General features: G+C 45.5%; 2 protein-coding genes across 3 annotated transcripts in view; one reads left to right on the top strand and one right to left on the bottom strand.

Annotated features, from left to right (window-relative positions):
• Positions 1 to 11029, top strand: part of Casp8 (caspase 8) — a 24064-nt gene extending 13035 nt beyond the window's left edge. The window contains exons 3-9 of one of the 2 annotated variants that reach the window (XM_010617532.3): positions 1312 to 1417; positions 2413 to 2551; positions 2644 to 2688; positions 3716 to 3774; positions 5067 to 5208; positions 8771 to 9272; positions 10472 to 11029. In XM_010617532.3, the coding sequence (XP_010615834.1) occupies positions 1312 to 1417; positions 2413 to 2551; positions 2644 to 2688; positions 3716 to 3774; positions 5067 to 5208; positions 8771 to 9272; positions 10472 to 10607 (1129 nt within the window). In that variant the 3' untranslated portion in view covers positions 10608 to 11029. The remainder of the gene's footprint in view (positions 1 to 1311; positions 1418 to 2412; positions 2552 to 2643; positions 2689 to 3715; positions 3775 to 5066; positions 5209 to 8770; positions 9273 to 10471) is intronic. The other variant, XM_010617533.3, reaches the window with a different exon arrangement.
• Positions 11030 to 11341: 312 nt separating this feature from the next.
• Positions 11342 to 18472, bottom strand: part of Flacc1 (flagellum associated containing coiled-coil domains 1) — a 58228-nt gene continuing 51097 nt past the window's right edge. The window contains exon 15 of the mRNA XM_010617534.1: positions 11342 to 12098. Within this exon, the coding sequence (XP_010615836.1) occupies positions 11972 to 12098 (127 nt within the window). The 3' untranslated portion in view covers positions 11342 to 11971. The remainder of the gene's footprint in view (positions 12099 to 18472) is intronic.

The raw sequence follows: 18472 nt of genomic DNA, 5'->3' as shown, positions 1-18472 counted from the left end.
AAAAAAAAAAAAAAAAAAAAAAAAAAAAAAAAAAAGTTAACATGTTTTTATGTCAAAGTTATTTTCCTTTATACCATAGAGTTAAAAAGTGTGCTGACCTATAAACCATTACTTGTTTATCCATTCAGCAAGCATATTCCCAGAGCCTAAATGTGCCAGGCATAGGTCAGGAAGTAATCATGCCTATCACTTACCGAATGCTTAGTGTGTTACCTGAGATTGGATTAGGTGCAGTCAGGTGCTTTGTTGTGAGTCAGTCAGTTCAGGGCGTCATCCCATAGACATATTGTCTGGTGACATCAGAGCAGACCATTGTTTTAAGGCAGAGTCTTGCTCTGTAATTCAGGCTGACCTTGAACTCACTATGTAGCCCATAGACTCATGGCCATCCTCCTGCCGCAGCCTCCCAAGTGCTGGGATTATATGTGCAAGTGTGCCTGGCTCATCAGAGCAGTCTTGGTTGTGTAAGGACGTGTTATGTTTGCAAAGAGAAGAAATGGCCCAAGCACACCACCACCGTTAAGTACCTGGACTTCACAGAAACTTCCCCACGGAGTGCTCGACACCGGCACTGGCGCTTATCTCTGTCCACAGATAAGGAAAAAGGGGTAACATGGAGAAAGCCGCACAGCTCAGAGGGGTTGGGACTGAGTCCCACACCAGTGGCCTGGGTCCCCTGTGCACCAACACCGCCTCACGGCCCTCAGGGCTCACGGAGGCAGGATGGGCCTGGGCCTGGCTAGCAGAGACCCGGACAGCTGTGTGCGCAGATGGTTACAGTGCATGAGTTGTCCTCGCCAAGGCATGGAGAAGGCCCAGGGGACACGGAATGACTGCCGAGGCCGCACGGGCAGAGGGGCCAGGAGGGCAGCTGGCGCCTAGGGAGCATCGGGGCTTTGGTGCTGAGGCCGTGGTGCCGGTGTCTGCTGCACCCCAGAGAAGGGTGTCCGGTCTTCGCAGAGAACACTGCTCAGCATTGCTGAGGGAGGGGATGACCCAGCTACATTGCGGAGAGCATAATCCCCAAATCCAGAGCTTTTTGTTTCTGTACGATCTTGATTTTACAATGAAAGATGGAGGAAAAGTGAGGCTAAAATAACTGAAAGATGGGGTGGAATTGTTTAGCGTAGGCCCCTCGGGCATGAGGCTGTGGCCTTCAGTGTCACTCTTCCTTTCTCTTTCCAAGAGCCCCCTGCCTCAGCATCCCCTCTACCTGGCTCTGTGGAGAAGGGAGGCCTGGACTGGCACCACTGTGCTCAGGCGGCCCATGGGAGCCATTGTGTGTTCTGGAGCATCTCCCTCTCCACACAGGGTCATGCTTCTTCGGATTGCGGAGGATGTAACCAGGCAAGAGCTGAGGAATTTTAAGTTCCTGTTGCACAAGGAGATCCCCAAGTGTAAGCTGGATGACAGCATGGTAAGGCCCCACATTGCGCACCACGGAGTCCTGAGGACTGGTTGGCTCAGGGGTCTTGAGACCAAAGGGAGAGGCTGTTCTGGGGAAAGCCCCGGGTGCTCACATCTTTTTTGCTTTTCCCCCATTACGTTTATTGGTACATTTAAAGCAAACAATACAGTTATGTTTATCGTTGGGACCTTCAGTGATACGTCCTGGTTCTTGTTTCTTCCCCATGCCTGTCCTTGCCCTCCCTTCACCCCCTTCACTCTTTCCTACTTACACTTTGTTTCATTTTTCCTTTTTTCGCATTTTTTCTTTTCCCTCTCCGTCCCACTTCCCCTTTAGCCATTTTCTTCCTGCTGGTGCTCACTTCTTCACAGGGCAGCAGAACTGCAGGCCCAGGCCCTCTCCCGAGGGAGGGAGGATGAGGGTGGTGGCTTGGGACGCTTCCCCACTGCATGTGGGAGGCAGCTCTGTGTGCGTGCAGTGTGTGTCTCCGTGTGTTTCTGCTGTGTTGTGTGTGGTTTGTGTGTCTGTGCGATGTGTTGTCTGTGTCTTGTGTGTGTGTGTGGCAGAGGCTGTGCGGTGTAGGTATCTGCCCCTGTGTGTCCGTGTCCATGTTTCTGTGTGAGTTGGGTGGGTGTGGGTGCATGAGTGAGTTCAGGTCTGGAAGTGGCCTGGTGTCAGAGGCCGTGTTGGGGTGTAAGGCAGTTCCGGGGTGCCTCCACGATGCCTCAGTCATGCACACAGGCCGGGGCACATGCGCGGCCTTGGGACAGCCTGAGCGCGGGCCTGGGGACTGACGGCGGCTCCTGAGGTGGCTTCTCCACCTGAACTCTTCTTTGGGGCTGGAGGCATACAACCGCCTCCCTCACTTCCTTGCCACCAGGAGCTGCTGGGGCTCGGGTAGCGGGGAATAAAGTGGGGCCTTGGTTGGCGAAAGGAAGTAAAAACATCTCCTCTCAAAGTGAATGTGGCCCAGCGCAGGCTTCCCACTGTGTCTCCTCCCCCAGAGCTTGCTGGACATCTTCATAGAGATGGAGAAGAGGGACATCCTCGGGAACGAGAGGTTGGACACCCTGAAGAGACTCTGTGAGCAAGTCAACAAGAGCCTGCTGCAGATCATCGTGGAGTACGAGAAGCTGCACAGAGGTGGGGTCGGGGGCCCAGCATCAGCAGCGTGGGACTCAGCGGGCAGGGCCTTGCCATTCTCCTTATGTCGGGATTTTCTCTTTTTAATTCAGAAGAGAGAATGAAGCCGGGACAAAGCCCAGACGCGTCTTCAAACGGTAATGCTTAGATTCTTGAGGTACACCAGGGACCCTGCTCTGGCACCCCCGCGTGGTTCCCAAGACCTTGTCGCATCCTCACAGCAGGATGGGAGTCGCTGGGGACTTGTAGTCGCCCTTCTCCAGAAAGGCGAAAAGTTGCTGAGTTACTCTGGGCAGCCCAGGCAGGTGCATTTGAACTTAGTGCAGAGCTGGTCAAGGATGAGTCTTTTCTTGTCGTTTCTTCCCCTCCCTTGGAGGTGTGCTGCCACATTCAAATTGTTTTTCAGAACTTCCGTGATTAAGTCACTTTCTCTTTCAAAAACAAAGTTCTTCCTTCTCCTGGTCAGAGGCCCCTTGGCCGAGTGTGAGGAGTCCCTCTCTTCCCATCTAGCCCCAGGACCTGCCTGCCTCAGCCTCCAGATGCTGCAGCCAGAGTGCTCTTCTTATCCCAGAGTGGTCGGGCCAGTACCTGACCCTGTCCCCTGGGAGCCCAGGGGGGACCTGAGGCAGGAGCTCAGAAGACCTCCTGCAAAACTTTGATTAAGCACCTGCTTCTGATTGTAAAGTTATCCATACTCACAAGAATGATTACAAATTCAAAGAATTTAAAATCCCACAAACGTCATCACCCAGTACATATTACCATTGCTAATGTGTTACATTTTCACCTGGCCTTGTGTGTGTGTGTGTGTGTGTGTGTGTGTGTGTGAATGTGTATGTGACATATGTTTTGGGCTGAGCCCTTTTAAGGATCAAGGGCACTTTTGTGCTGTTGAATTAGTAATTCATCCTGCACTAGTGGTTCCACTAAGGAATATCTCACAGATGCCACAAAACTTGACCTGGCGACGTGGAAGAATGTAAAATGACGACCCTTCCTGGCGCTGGTGTTAAGACAGTTCGCGCCTGGGTCTCCAGAAGCCCCGAGCTGTGCCACCTGCCGGCTCTGTGGCTGGGTGGTGCTGTCCAGGCCAGCGGGGACCCTTACCGCGAGCACCTTGCCGGGTCGGGTGCTGGTGCCTCACTGTAGCTGTCTTGCTTGTAGAGGAGGAGCCCATGACGGTGGACACATTGGACGTTTCAGAAGGACAGGACGAGTCACAGGTACGGAAATGCCTCCGGATCCTCCCTTGAGCAGTGCAGATTCTGCTGCTTGTATTTGTTAGATTTTTTTCTTTTTTAGCTTCCAGAAAAGCCAACAAATAGCAGAAATTTATTGACAAATTTGAGAACTGCAGAAAAAAATCTACAAAGGGTGAGCTAAAAAGGTGACCTCATTTTGAAAAATACATCTCTTCCGGCTTCTGTGTGTTATATTTCTATTGCGAAGCCAGAGACAGCAGCAGGGAGCAGCAAGGGAGCCTCCTGGGTCCCCCACAGTGGTGAGGACCTCAGGCAGCGTCTATTGGGCACGGACAGGCAGAGCCTTTTGCTCTCTTAGCTTGATGTTTAAAATTTCTTCTCCTTTGCGATGGGATGTAAGCAATAAACATAATCTAGTCATCCCTGCTCTCACCTCATGAGTCAGCGGAAACGTTTCCTTTCAGACACAACCTCCAAACCCCATCGGGGCAGTCGGACCACCAGTCCGCCCCTCCCCGTGGTGGCAGGGAGCGAAGGGCGGGGACCCCAGAATCAGGCTTGAGACGCCATCTGCTGATGTGGGCAACTGAGGAAATCGCCAGGCTTCCCTCCCTCTCAAATCCGGGCTGACCGGAGTGATGCAGCACCTTAAGGCAACGTAGCAGAATTCCGCCATCACCTCCCCACCCAGGCTGAAGCCAGTCTTGCTCTGTCACTCAGCCTCGTCCCGCAGCACCCTGGCAAACACCTCTGAGGACCCTTCAGGGGCTCTGTGCCCTCTCAGGCGAGGGACGGGCTCCATGCCTTAGTAGACGTGCCCAGACGCGAGGGGTTCAGAAACCTGCTCCGAGGCTTCAGGTCGGGAAGACACAGAGGCAGGACCCGGCTTCCTGTCCTGGAGTTCATTTCTCCGCTTCACGGGGCTGCTCCGGCTTCCAGCCAAATGCTGGATCCCAGGACCCCTGTGAGCGCGGGAGGCGAACCAGGACGGCGGCCGCGGCGTGACCAGGACACCGGGACCCCTGCGGTAACGTGTGAAGCCCTGAGTTCGAGCCCTAGTACTGGGGAGGCGGGACTTACTATAGCTACAGAGGAGGCCTTGGAAGAAGCTATAGGAGTTGAGAGTGAAGAATGACAAACACCCTTGAGAGATGATACTGGAACCAGCCACTGAGGATGAGTGAGAATCTGCCTGGAAAGTGGGGCGCCCCTCCCACCTGTAGGCCTGGCCTGACTGGCGTTCTCAGGACCCAGGCTTTCCTCCTTGCAGGGCCGCCCCGCAGTTCGCTCCTGAGGCGGCTTTTGTTTTGCAGACACCGGACCAAGTTTACCAAATGAAAAACAAGCCTCGGGGGTACTGTTTGATCTTCAATAATTATGATTTTAGTGAGGCGCGGAAGAATATCCCCCACCTTGGCAAAATGAAGGACAGGAAAGGAACAGACTTCGATGCAGGTATAGTAGATCCCAGAGAAGTGAAATATTTCTTATACCTGTTTTATCAGAAGGAGGAGGAAAAGAGCTGTATCACAAGGGTACATGTTTCAAGAAAGCAGATTTGAAGGTCTTCCCTCGTGGAGGTGCAGAACATTCTTACATATTTTTAGTGCTCTGCTTTTATTTCAAATTAATTTTAAAATCAAAACAATGCAGGGATAAAATATCAAATCGTACTAGAGGCTTACACTGAAGTGCGGCAGTGAATTTTAATTTTAACTCCGCCAAATGCGCAGTGATCCGTAGTGCGCAGGAGCGGGAGGCGCCCTGGTGTCGGGCGTTGGTGTCACGCGCACAGGGGTTGCAGGTTGTGTTTGTGAAGTTGTGCTATTGAGTGCCGCACACATTGTGAGCTCCTAACAAAAATGATATTTTCAAATGTTAAACTAACCCGAAGTTCTTTTATTCAACCTATAGAACTAAGACTGGGAATTACAGATTAGACGGAAAAGTAATTGTGGATGGGAATATAAAAATGAAGGTGACTGAAGTAATAATAGAAGTCACCCAATCAAGCCTTTGAGGTGTTAACAGTTTTGGTTTGATAAAAGGACTTTTTCAGATGGTATTTAAAGGACTGAATGATGTTAGAAAATCAGTGCAAGCTGATTATAACCACCAGGGCTCTGCAGTGGTCCCCGTTACCATTTGATCTATTCATTTGCGCAGAGCTACTCTAAAGCTTTAGCCACAGAATTGAGGGCCAATGACCACAGCGTGCGCTCGGCAGGCCTTCTATCCTATTCCGCTAACAGTTTGAAATTCCTATGAAGTTGATTTGATTTCTGCCACCATTTTTCTCATATCCGGCCCACGGCGAGCGTCTGGTCTGCCGCTCTTTGAGTCTGCACATCCGTCTGCTCCACACGCAGAGGAAGTCGGAGGCCCGCCTCGGGCGTTTCTCCTGAGCGGTTCCCTCTGCTCTGCGGTCATTTTCTTCATCACGTCCGCTTCCAAAAGGGTCAGGATGTCCCCCAGAACCAGGAGTTTCCCCAGAAGTCTCCTAAACCCACAGGGTCCATTGCCTTTCAAAGTTCTCTTTCTCCACTCCTAGAGCTGGACTGGCTCCCGCCTGAGGATGTGATGTGATGTGATGCGATGTTTTGCTCTGATGTGCTAACAGGGACACAAAATGCTAGAGAGGAATTAGCGTGGATATTCTAACAAGGACTGAGAAAGCAGGAACAGAGACAGCTAATGAAAGGTCTCAAACAATTTTTGGAAGATGAAATAAAGGAGGAGAGGTAATAAATGCAACACAACAAAATTACAACCTAAGCGATTACAGAGAGAAACCCAGAAAAGAGACAAATCTGTTTATTCCACAGCACCCTCGAAAATTTCAGTAATGGGAGGTCCAAATTATTGTTGAGGCCATGAACTGAAAACAGGAAGATTATCTGAAAGTCTGTAAGACACAGTGCCCGCCTCCCCGACTCACCCCACAGAGCCATCCTCTTACAACACGATGAGGTGCAGGAAGCTTATTCTCTCATACACGGAACAGATGAACTGGGGACTGGGACGCCAGGCCGGGCAAAGCAAGCATCTTACCGAAGATGGCGGTTAACGAAGACCCGACCTCTGGTGGCATGGAGTCTGATGCCTAACCCAAGCTTTTTCCAAGATCGGAGCAGCAGAGATGAATTTTCTGTCTACAGATAAGGACATCTGAGGGCCTCTTAATCAAAGGGCCGGCTCCCTGAGAACCATTCCACTGCGAGTCCTCCAGCGGACAAGTCACAGCATAGAGGTTTCAGTCAACTTTTCAGTTGGTGCATTGCTCACACTGTGAATGGACAGCGGGTCCAGGCACAGGAAGAGCACGTTTCACAGAGAAGAAGAAATACAGCAAGGAAAAAATAAGATGGATTCTGCAAAAAACAAAGTAATGTCAAGGGGAAGGAGACTGTATTTAGTATTTTTAGAGAGATAGTAAAAGGCTCATAAAAGAACAAGATTTTATGAAAACAAGATAGAACAAGAAAGGATACTTGAATATTTAAAATATGTCACATGTATCAAGTAACAGTAATCAAAAAGTCACTGGCCTCCTCAATAACAACCCTGGTATCTAAAAGACTCCACAGGGTTAGGGATTTAGCTCAGTGGTGCTACCACTTGCCTCAAAAGAACAAGGACCTGAGTTTGATCCCTAGTACTAAAAAACAAAAACAATACCCAAAAAACAAAACCACAACCAAATAAAAGACTCGATAAGTACCTTCAAATTTCTTTTTTTTGTTTTTGCTTCTTGAGACAGGATCTTGCTATGTAATTCAGGCCAGTCTTGAACTCACTATGGAGCCCAGGCTGGCCTCAATTGCTCAGTGATCTTCCTGCCTTAGCCTCCCAAGAGCTGGGATTACAGATCTGAGCCACCATGCTTGGCCACCTTCAAATTTCTGAAGATGAAGTAGTTTTGGACATTCTGTATCCAGTTAAACTCTCAAAAAGTATGAAAGTAAAAGTTAAGACTCAAACATGGGCTCAAAAGGGTTCTAGCAAAACAAGTCAATGACCCAAGGAAGAAGGAAGTTGTCCTTTAGGAAATAGGGGCCCTGCTGGGAAAGAATGAGAAGTGTCCGGAGGAGAGGATCTGTCAGGGGTGTGTGTGTACGCAGGAGTGGCTCTCCGATGGGAAGTTCTTCAGGAAAAGTAAAAGTGAGTCACACAAGCAGCTCAGAAGGGTTGAAAGACTTTGACCAGATCTCTTAGTACATTTGAAGGGAAAATAATGGGAAGCAAACTTTAAAAATGTATAACAATTCCCAAAAAACACAAAGCTTAATAAGAAAGGGAATATAAAGAATATTATATTTACATAGTTCTAGTAACATAAGTGTTATCCCGGATTCAACTCAAAATGATAAAAAGTGGTGTAAAAGTAGTAAGTGCTCATCCTCCATAATAACTCAGGGCAAAAGTCTCAAATTTGTAAATGAATAAATAGCTATGTACCCAACTTTGCTACACAATGGAGCCAAGAAACAAAAGCAGTTAAGCTGAAAGTGGTTGCTTTTATGGGACATGACTGGGTAATAGAGGTATATATAGAGAATGACTTTTCTAATAGATCTTTTAGTTTTAATTTTTATTGGTATCTTTTATTTTGATAAATATAAAAAGTATGAAAGGTTTCAGCATAAACAGAGACACTGCATTCAAAAATTACTTGTGTTTTTTCTGATTAAGTGAGGAATAGAATCACCATTTGGGTCAGCCAGGTATTAACCCTACATAATAGCTTGCACACCTTGTGAGAAGTGCTGACAGGGTAGCAGGGCAACAGTGACATGCTCTCCTTTCCTGTGTGAGTCAGGGCTTGAGAATGCCTGCAGCTGGCGACAGTAATCACCAGAAGGGTCTACAGCCCAGCTCCTGACTCAGAACACCTCGTTCTTTAAGCTCTGGCTCGCATCCTCCTGTACCACTGTCAGTCATCTCTCTCCAGCTTTGTGCTGTGGTGTGGGAATCACGGGGGTGGAGTATGATCTTTCTTATTTCCTTCACATTTCAGAGACTTTGGAGGGGACCTTCACTGAGCTTCACTTTGAGACGGTTCCTTGCCAGAACTTCACAGCACAGGCGATCTGTGACATGCTGCGGCACTACCAAGGCATGGACCACCGGGACAGAGACTGCTTCATCTGCTGTGTCCTCTCCCATGGAAACAGCGGTGTTGTCTATGGCACGGATGGGCAGGAGGTGCCCATCTCTGAGCTCACCTCTTACTTCACTGGTTCCAAATGCCCCTCCCTCGCGGGGAAGCCCAAAGTGTTTTTTATTCAGGCTTGTCAAGGGGAGAGGTGCCAGAAAGCTATACATGTGGAGATGGACTCAGATAAGTACGATGCCGACCTACAAGAGGACTTGTCATACCCATGGAAAACCATCCCGGATGAGGCTGACTTCCTGCTAGGAATGGCCACTGTGGACAGCTGTGTTTCCTACCGAGACCCCACGCAGGGGACCTGGTACATCCAGACGCTGTGTGAGAGCCTGAGAAGGAGATGTCCTCAGTGAGTTTTGCCTCCGACCCTTCTCCATTGCAGCCACCCTGCTCCCTTCGCCATGACCTCTTCCAGGCATCCGTGCTCCGGGCCCCCTGGGAAGTGTCTCATGGCCGAGGCTGCCCGAGGGAGTGGCCTCCACTTGTCTCAGTATCTAGCTGTGTGTCACACAGCTGCACTCTCCAGGCTGGGTGTGATGTCGGGGAGGCAGACGTGTTCCTGGGTTTACGCCCTGGTGGGAGTGGGCGTGCTCACTGAGCGACCTTCCTTTATTCAGCACCTCCAAGGATAGTGGACCTGCCCTAGCTTGGGAGGATGCGCCTCATGCAGAGGCATGGGATCTCCAGAAGGCAGGAGCCCACCATAGGCCTCACACCCTCTACTCTGTCGGGCATCCTGTGACAGCCCGCCAATTTCACACCATCTTGGTGCACTGAGACATAGGTAGCAAAGAGCAGCGGACCCACACGCTTGCTGAGTAGACCTGCTGTGAAGAAAGAATGTGGGAAACGTCCCTCCCTCATTGACACATAATCACTTCCTTTAGTCAAGTTAGGATTTAAATGCAACAGTGCGTTCAAGGGGACACACAGCTGACAGATAAAGGGCGAGGAATCCTTCCAGCTGGTTCCTTCCAGCCAGATTTCTCACTATGTTTTGAGTGTGTGAAGAGGAGGAATTTCCCATGACTTGTAAAGAGTGAACCGTAAGGGCAGCATGACGTGTTCATCTTGTAATTCGGGCATGGATCCCGCACCCTTCTGGGGTGAGATGTACAGAGATGAGACTGCTTGACAAAGCTGTCAAGACAGATGGTGCCACAGAATGGGAGGAGGCGGCTGCAGAAGACACGTGGCCTTCGCTTGCCTAAAGTTTGGTCGCACTGCACGTGCGCGCACAGAGCAACATTGGTTTTGCACAGAGACTATTGGGGAGCAAGGAGGTGCTGGGGGCGCCAAGTGACACGCAGATGGGGCAGAGTGAGATTCCACAGGACGGGCGGGAAGAATCAGAGCTAGCGCTGGCACTGAGGTTTCTGATGGTCAGGAGAGGTTCTGAGTAAACCAAAGGCAAGTGGGTCTTGGATGGGCAACTGTGGCTTCAAATGCCTGCTGCTTTGAGGGGAGGAACCCTGAGGGCATGGCAGAGGGGACAGCGGAGTGGTTTTCTTCCCCACCATGATCACATTGTTATGCTCTGTTTTGCAGAGGTAGTGATATCCTCACCATCCTGACAGAAGTGAACATGGAGGTGGGCAAAAAGATCAACCCAAAGAACATGGGCAAACAGATGCCCCAGCCGACCTTCAGCCTAAGGAAAAAGCTGTTCTTCCCCACTGACTGACGCTGAGGTCCAGATGTGGAACAATGCGCTTCTCCAAAGATCAGTCAGCTGCTGTTTGCACTTATTTTGGAAGGCGACAAAGGAGAATGGAGTTTCGTGCTATAATAGGATGTAGGACACATCAGTAGCTGACTCCGGGAGAACACCAGTACACCCGCCCCTTCCGAGGTGTCCTCTACACTACTTTTTCTTCTATTTTGCTGGGGTTGAACCAGGACTTCCTGTGTGCCAAGTGAAACCCCGCACTGCTGTTAACATATTTGAGAGTATTAGGTTTGAAAGTGTTGATTTTTCACATAAAAACTTTAAAAACCAAGCTGCTCCACAGATCACTCCGTTCTCAGCCTCGCTGTGCTCAGCCTGCTGCTTTGCATTACAAGGTTTGGTTTTGCTGCTCCTTGGTGCCCTTTTGTCCTCTCTGTAAGCCTTTTGTAGCTATCTGCGGGTGCTAAAAGCTTTTTAGGAAAATAGAATAAAATAGCACCTTCCTATTTATTAGAGATTCTTTTGTCTGTTTTTTTCTTTCCAATGCATTTTACAAGTGGAAAACACTCAGATCCCAGACCTATTCTGCTTGAGGCACCCAACACTGGCTTCTACTGTTGTGTTTTTAACATCGGGGTGAACACTCACAAAATTTAAAGACATTACATTACAGAATATCTTCTGAGGAGTCAGACTGCCTGACAACAGTGACCTCGTGCAGCAGAATGGCACCTTCTGACTGATCTGGGAAATCAGGTTGGTAGCCATGCCTGTCAGGCTGTGGTCTGTGGCCACTGTCTCTGTGTTCTGTGATTGTCTTCTTTACGTCTGCTCCATTCAATGTTGCTGCCCACTGTGTGGGCACTGGGATTCTCATGATGGCTTAGAGAACAGAGCCAGGATCGTCTGACTCCTCTTCCCGAATCACAGGTGCAAGGACATGAGGGAAGTGGGCTTATGGGCACAGGTTCGAGGGCAAAGCTCTGGGATCGAATCAATCCATTATCTGTCTTGTTAGCTAAATACTCCAGGAGGACAAAACTATAACTTGAAATAAACTCAGCATTCAGGAGGAAGAAGGCTTTCAAATTACTATAGTCTCTTTTTAGTCAAATATGCAAAAGTGGAAGAGAAAATAGTACCCAGCCCAGAGAAAGCTTCCAGGCATAGAGCACATCAGTTTCCAGAGTTTACAGAAGGTGTGCCCTTGAGATGAGAGTTCCAACATTCCCCACCTCTCAGACGAAAGCTAAGTGTGGCAAAAATTGAGCCACCCGAGAAGTCAACTCATTACCAGCTTTTCTCAAGAAAGCCCCCAGACATTCCCTACGCCTGCAAGGCTGGCTCCCCACCTCCTTGGCTGTGGAGAGCAGTCTTGTTTATGATTCTCCTCTTTTGTCACTACCATCTTCTAACATGCCCAAGTCACGCTCACAAGGAGTAGCAGAGGTGGAGCTCTCAGATGGTCTCTCACAAATCTCTTCATTCTTGGTAACTATCTTTTGCCTGTAAACAGAGCAGAAAGATATATCACTGTAGAGCCAGGGTGAGGAGGACAGTGGGAGGAAGAGTGGCTTCCTTCCTTCCTGAGGGCACATCACACTCATTACTTGTAATGGTTTCAAATTTGGTGAGCTACGGTGGTTGGATGACCAAACTCCCATAGGAGGAATTTTCTTTTTTTTAAAATAAGAATCTGTGTTAGTAAATATTAGTTACACAGATGAATGTATTTTGTTTTGGCAGATTTGGACATACAAGTAATAGACTTTGATCATTTCTGCCCCTATAACTCTCGTCTGTGCCTCCCTTTCCTTCTTTTTTCCCCCTCTGTACTGGTCACACTTCTGCCTTCACGCCCCCCCCCTTAGAGTGAGAAATCAGAATACAACATATATATCATATGACATATATATAACAGAAAACATGCCACGGGGTCTTTCTGAGCTGGGCTGCTTCTGCTTAACATGATGATCTCCAATTCCACCCCCGTTCTTGCATATGACATGATTCTGTTCTCTTCTTTTGTGTTTAATATGATTGTTGTTGTTATTTTTCCATTCTATTATTAGTGTCTATCAATTGTACAAAATATTGGTTTGCATGAGTTTCCCTATTGCCTTCCTTCACACCTCTTCCCTTCTACCTCACTCCCTTCCCCTTGTCTAGTAATAGTTTCTCATGCGCTCATGTCACCGTTCTTAGATTCCACATGCTAAGGAGGATGTGCAGCATTGGTCTTTCTGAGTTTGCTTATTTCAGTCAACGTGACGGTCTGTGGATCTGTCCATATTCCTTTAAAATGTCAAAGTTTCGTTCTTGATGGTGAAATAGTATTCCACTGTGTGTATATACATTTTCTTTATGTACTCATCTGTTCGTGGGCACTGAGGCTGGTTCCCTGTCTTGGTTTTTATTACAAATTGTGCTGCGATAAAGATGACATGCAGGTGTCCCTATGGTGCACTGACTAATTCTTTCTGGTGCATACCAAGTAGTGGCACAGTTGAATCAAATGGTAGCTCTTTGTCTAGTCTTTTGAGGACCATCCATTCATATTTCCACAGTGGCTGTATACTAATTTACATTCCTAACAGCATTTAATGACTTTTCATATTCTTGGTGACAGCCATGCTGATGGGGTGGGGGATGGGGTGGGAAGGCCTGTCAAGCAGTTTTGATTTGCATCCCCTAATGTCTAAAGATGTTGCATATCTTGTCGCATACTTTTTGGTCATTTGTACTTCCTTTGAGAAGGGTCTGCTCAGTTCATTTGCACATTTATTGGTTGGGACATGTGGTTTTTGGTGTTAAGCAATTGAGTCCTTTATATATTCTAGATATTAATCCTTTGTCGGAGAGTAGCTGACAAAGATTTTTCTCCTTCACTGTACCTCTTCACTCTGTTAGTTGTTTCCCTTGCCGTACAGAAAGTTTTTAAATTCCATGTAGTCCCCTTTGTTGATTCTATTTTCTGTGCCGTTGCAGTCTTATTCAGGAAGTCTTTGCTTGTGTCCATGGCTTCAAGTGTTTCTCCTGTCTTTTATTTTAGCAGTTTCTAAGTTTCAGGTCTTATGTCTAGGTCTTTGATCCCTTTTTAGTTGATTTTTTTTATAGGGTAAGAAACAAGGATCTAATTTCAGTCTTCTACAAATTGATATCCAGTTTCCCAGCAGCGTTTGTTAAGGAGGCTGTCTTTTTTTCCAGCATAAGCTTTTGGCACCTTTGAGAAGAATCAGATGGCTGTAGTTTCAAGGCTGTGATTCTATGTTGTCTACTCCGCTCCACTGGTCTATGGGTCTATTTTTGTGCCAGTATCATGCTGTTTTTGTTGTGATGGTTTTGCAGTATACCTTGTTTTATTGTTTGTTTTGTTTGAGAAAGGGTCTAACTATGTAGCCCAGGCTGGCCTTGAACTCTCAATGATGCTTTCTGTGGGTTTTGGCCTGCTCTATATTGAAATATGATCTTTTAATACCTAGATTCTTAAGAGCTTTTATCATGAAGGGAGGTTGAATTTTGTCTAGACTTTTTCCTGCATCAATTTAGATGATTGTTTTTTTAATCCTTGTCTATTTATGTGGTGTATTAGTTTTGTTGATTTGTGTATGTTGAACTATCCTTGCAATCCTGGAATAAAAGCAATTTAATCATGGTACATGATCTTTGGAATGTGCTGCTGAATTTGGTTTGTGATTATTTTATTAAGGATTTTTGCATCTATGATCATCAAGGATATTTATAAGGAGAAGGGAAAGGGCATGTTACTAGAACCTCTGCAGTAAGTCCTAGTCTTCTGTGAGCCATGACAGCACAAGGCAAATTAATTAATATATAGACAGGAAAAAAAAGAAGAAACAAGACTTAGAGAAGAAGCTGAGTTTTGGGCCTGATCAGTACTGCTCTGGGCAGCAAAGACGAAAGCCCCTGAGCTTGCCACACCTTTATTCAGTACATCAGGAGCAACAAATACTAGAGATGACTCAGGGGAAAGAGTTCAGTGCATTGGAGAGTAACAAATATAAAAGGTCACCGGGAAAGTGGTGGCGGCAGGGGTTGAAAGTCCTAGAACAATGAGGAACTATGCAGATGAAGATTTTGTTCCTGCCCAGGATGTCTTCTGTGGTGTAATCTTGCCCTGGAGCCTCTGTGACTGGAGACCAGAATGGAGTTCTGTCTGGACATGCCATAGCTGGCCTGTAGGCAGGAGAACTAGACCTAATCATAATTTTAATTATGAAATGATTTTCCCCAAAATTATGTAGACTTGCTCCTGACAGATACTGTGCTATAATGTTTTATATTCAATATAAAGGTTATACTGGCCTTGCAGAACGAGTTTGGAAGCATTCCTTCCTGGCCTGTTTCACAGAATAGCCTGAGGAGCATTGGCATGAGGTACTTAAAGGTCTGCAAGATTTGGTAGTGAACCTTCTGGTTCTGGGCTTTTCTTTATTCAGAGACTTCTTATTACATCTTCAATTTCATTGCTTAAAATCAATCTGATTAGGGGCGGGGGTTTGGCTCAGTGGTTCCACCGCCTGCCTCACAAGTGCATGGGCCGTTTCACAGAATAGCCTGAGGAGCATTGGCATGAGGTACTTAAAGGTCTGCAAGATTTGGTAGTGAACCTTCTGGTTCTGGGCTTTTCTTTATTCAGAGACTTCTTATTACATCTTCAATTTCATTGCTTAAAATCAATCTGATTAGGGGCGGGGGTTTGGCTCAGTGGTTCCACCGCCTGCCTCACAAGTGCATGGGCCCGAGTTCGATCCCTGGTACCCCAAAAAAAAAAAAAAAGAAAATCAATCTGATTAGGTTTTTCATATCTTCTTGGTTCAGTTTTGGTAGGTTATATATGTCTAGAAATTTATTAATTTATTCTAGATTATCCTATGTATTAGAAAATAGGTTTTCAAAATAATAGTGCCTGTTATCACATCTTCTTTTTCATCCCTAATTGTATTGATTTGGATGTTTTTGCTCTTTTGGTTAGTTTGGCTAAGGGTTTATCAATCTTGTTTTATTTTTTTAACCAGATCTTTATTTTATTGATCTGTGTATTGTTCTTTTAGTCTCTATTTCAACTCTGATATGTATTATTTCTTTCCTTCTGTTGGTTTTTGCTTTGGTTTGTTCTTGTTTTTCTAAGACCTTGAGGTATATCATTAGGTTGTTTAAGATCTCTGTGATTTTTTAAAATATAGATTCTTATGGCTATTAAATTTTCATCTTAGAACTGCCAGTTGCTGGTACAGTGGTATCTTGGTTCATGAACTTAATTTGTCCCACAGTTCTGGGAAATGTGGCCACATTCGTGTTTGTGTGGGAAAGATGGCTGTGGTTGTGTTCATCACCTGATGCACATTTTGCAAACAAAAACAAAATTTTACCCAACACTCATTTGTGAACCAAATTGTTTGCAAACAAAAGTGTTCATGAACTGAGGCACTGCTGTACATTATATTTTAATTTTCATTTGATTCTAGGAATTTTAAAATTTCTTCCGATTTCATCAATGACTCACTGATCATTTTAAAGCAAATTGTTCAATCATCTCTATGTGTCTGTCTAGTTTCTCTTAGTGATTTCTAGTTTCATTTCATTATGATCAATTAAGTGCAATAAATTATTTCAATTTTTTGTACTTGTTAAAGTTTGTTTTATGGCTTAAAATATCTATTTTGGAGAACTTTTCATGAGCCACTGAGAAGAATGTATATTGTGGGGTTGGATGCAATTTTCTGTAGACACCTGTTAAGTCTACTTGGTCTATGAGATAGTTTACTTCTGATGTTTCCTTGTTGATTTTTTAATCTGAATAACTTATATGTGAGAGTGGAGTATTGAAGTCACTATTACTATATTGAGATCTATGTATCTCTTTCTGTCAAGTAGTGTTTGCTTTATGAAACTGGGGCACCAATATTCGTTGCATATATATTTACAAATGTTATATTGCTTGCTGGATTGTTCCCTCCACCAACATGTAGTGGCCTTCTTTGTCTTGAATAATTCGGTCTTATAGTCTGCTTTGTCAATGTGAGTGTGCGCTTTTGGATTCCACTTGTATGAAATATTGTTTTCCATCATTTTGCTTTGTTTGTATTTTTCTGTGCTAGTGAGGTATATTTATTGGAAGCAGCAGAGTTGGGTCTTATTTTTTACTCCAATCTGCCAGTCTTTGTCTTAACTGGAAGATTAACTGTCTTAATTAACTGAATAAATTAGAGAATTAACTGTCTTAATTGGAAAACCTATTTAAATTTAGGGTTATTATAGAAGAGTATTTTCTAATCCCTGTCATTTTGGGGTTATTTTGTTAATATTTGATTCTTTCCTAATTCTCAATAGTTTATTTACTCTCCTTCTGCGTGTAGGATTCCTTTCTATATCTCCTGCAAGTTGGCTCAGTGGTCATCCAATTCTATGGTACATGCTTATCTTCGAAAGTTTTTCCTTCAGTTTTGAAGAATAGCTTTGTTGGATACAGTAATCGAGCTTGGCAGTTATTTTCTTTCAGAGCTTGAGACACATCGTTCCATCCTCTCCTGGTCTTTACCCTTTCTGCAGAGGAGTCTGCAGTTGATGGATCTGCCTCTATAAGAGCCTTTGTGCTTTCCTCTTGCATCTTTCAATATTCTCTTCTGGTTCTGCACTCTTGACATTTTATAGTATGACATGGGGAGGCTCTTTTCTGGTCCAGACTACTTGGGATTCTCAGTGCCTTCTTACCCGGATATCTATATATTTTACAAGACATCGGAAGTTTTCTGTTACCGTTTTATTAAAGAAAATTTCTATGCCCTTACTCTGAACCTCAGTACTCTTTTCTACACCCAAAATTCCTAAGTTTGGTGTTTTAACTATGCTCCAGAATTCTTGAGTATTTTGTTTATAATTTCTTGCTTTTTAAAAATTAGTATCTCAATGTAATAATTCCTCAACTTTATCTTTACCCTTGAAATTCTATATTCTGCTTGATTCTGTCTATTGGTGAGGTTTTGTACTGTGTTTTTCATTTGACTTATCATGCTTTGCATTTCCAAGGCTTCTGTTTAGTTCTTCAGAAAGTCGCTCTTTGTTGAATCACTCTTTCCTATCCTTCATTATCTGTTTAATTCATCAAGCGGGATTTTTCTTGTATTCTCTTTGAAGTAATTAATTATTTATCCATCACCTTTTAAAATTGCTTGTCCAGCATTTCGTCCATGTTGATATTTTTGTATTCAGTTACTGGTGAATTTTGGACGCTGGTGGAGACACTGTCTTGTTTTTCGGGTTTAGATTTGTGCTTCTGTTGGGATGGGTATCTCTTCCACTTTTATTGAGGGTCTTCTTAAGTGTTCAGCTTTACATGCTTGATCTTCAGCACCACTCAGAAAAAAGAAACAAACCGCAGCAATGATGATGACACAAAGACAAACCAGGTATTGATACAGAGCAAAAACAAATAAAAGCAACAATTCTTCCATGATTTGTAGTAGAAAAAATAAACAAGGCTAAAAATTGATGTTAAAAGTAGTAACGATAATAAATGGAGGGCTGGGGAAAAGAAAAAAATGGAAGAAGCAATTTTTGGAAAGCAAGATGAGAAAGAAGAAGAGAAAATGTAAGATTAAAAATCCAATGAAAGAATAAAAAATAACTAGAATTAGGTGACAGTGACAGAAAACTAACACGAGAAAAATAAGAAAAACCCCACAAAAGCCAAAGCCAACAACAGGCGTCCTGATGGCCTTCTCCCTGCCCGCTCGGGGCCTGGCGCCCTGGAGGCACTCGGGGTTCGCTCCTTTCGCGCCCTCCGATCCCTCTGCCTGCAGCCGGCGCTGTGACCGTGGGCGCACAGGTGCCCACTGGGCTCTGTGCTGAGCCCGAGC

The sequence above is a fragment of the Fukomys damarensis genome, unplaced genomic scaffold (assembly GCF_012274545.1).
Source record: "Fukomys damarensis isolate Sample0158 unplaced genomic scaffold, DMR_v1.0_HiC HiC_scaffold_26, whole genome shotgun sequence".
NCBI lineage: Eukaryota > Metazoa > Chordata > Mammalia > Rodentia > Bathyergidae > Fukomys > Fukomys damarensis.
This window is presented reverse-complemented; position numbering and strand designations above follow the sequence as displayed.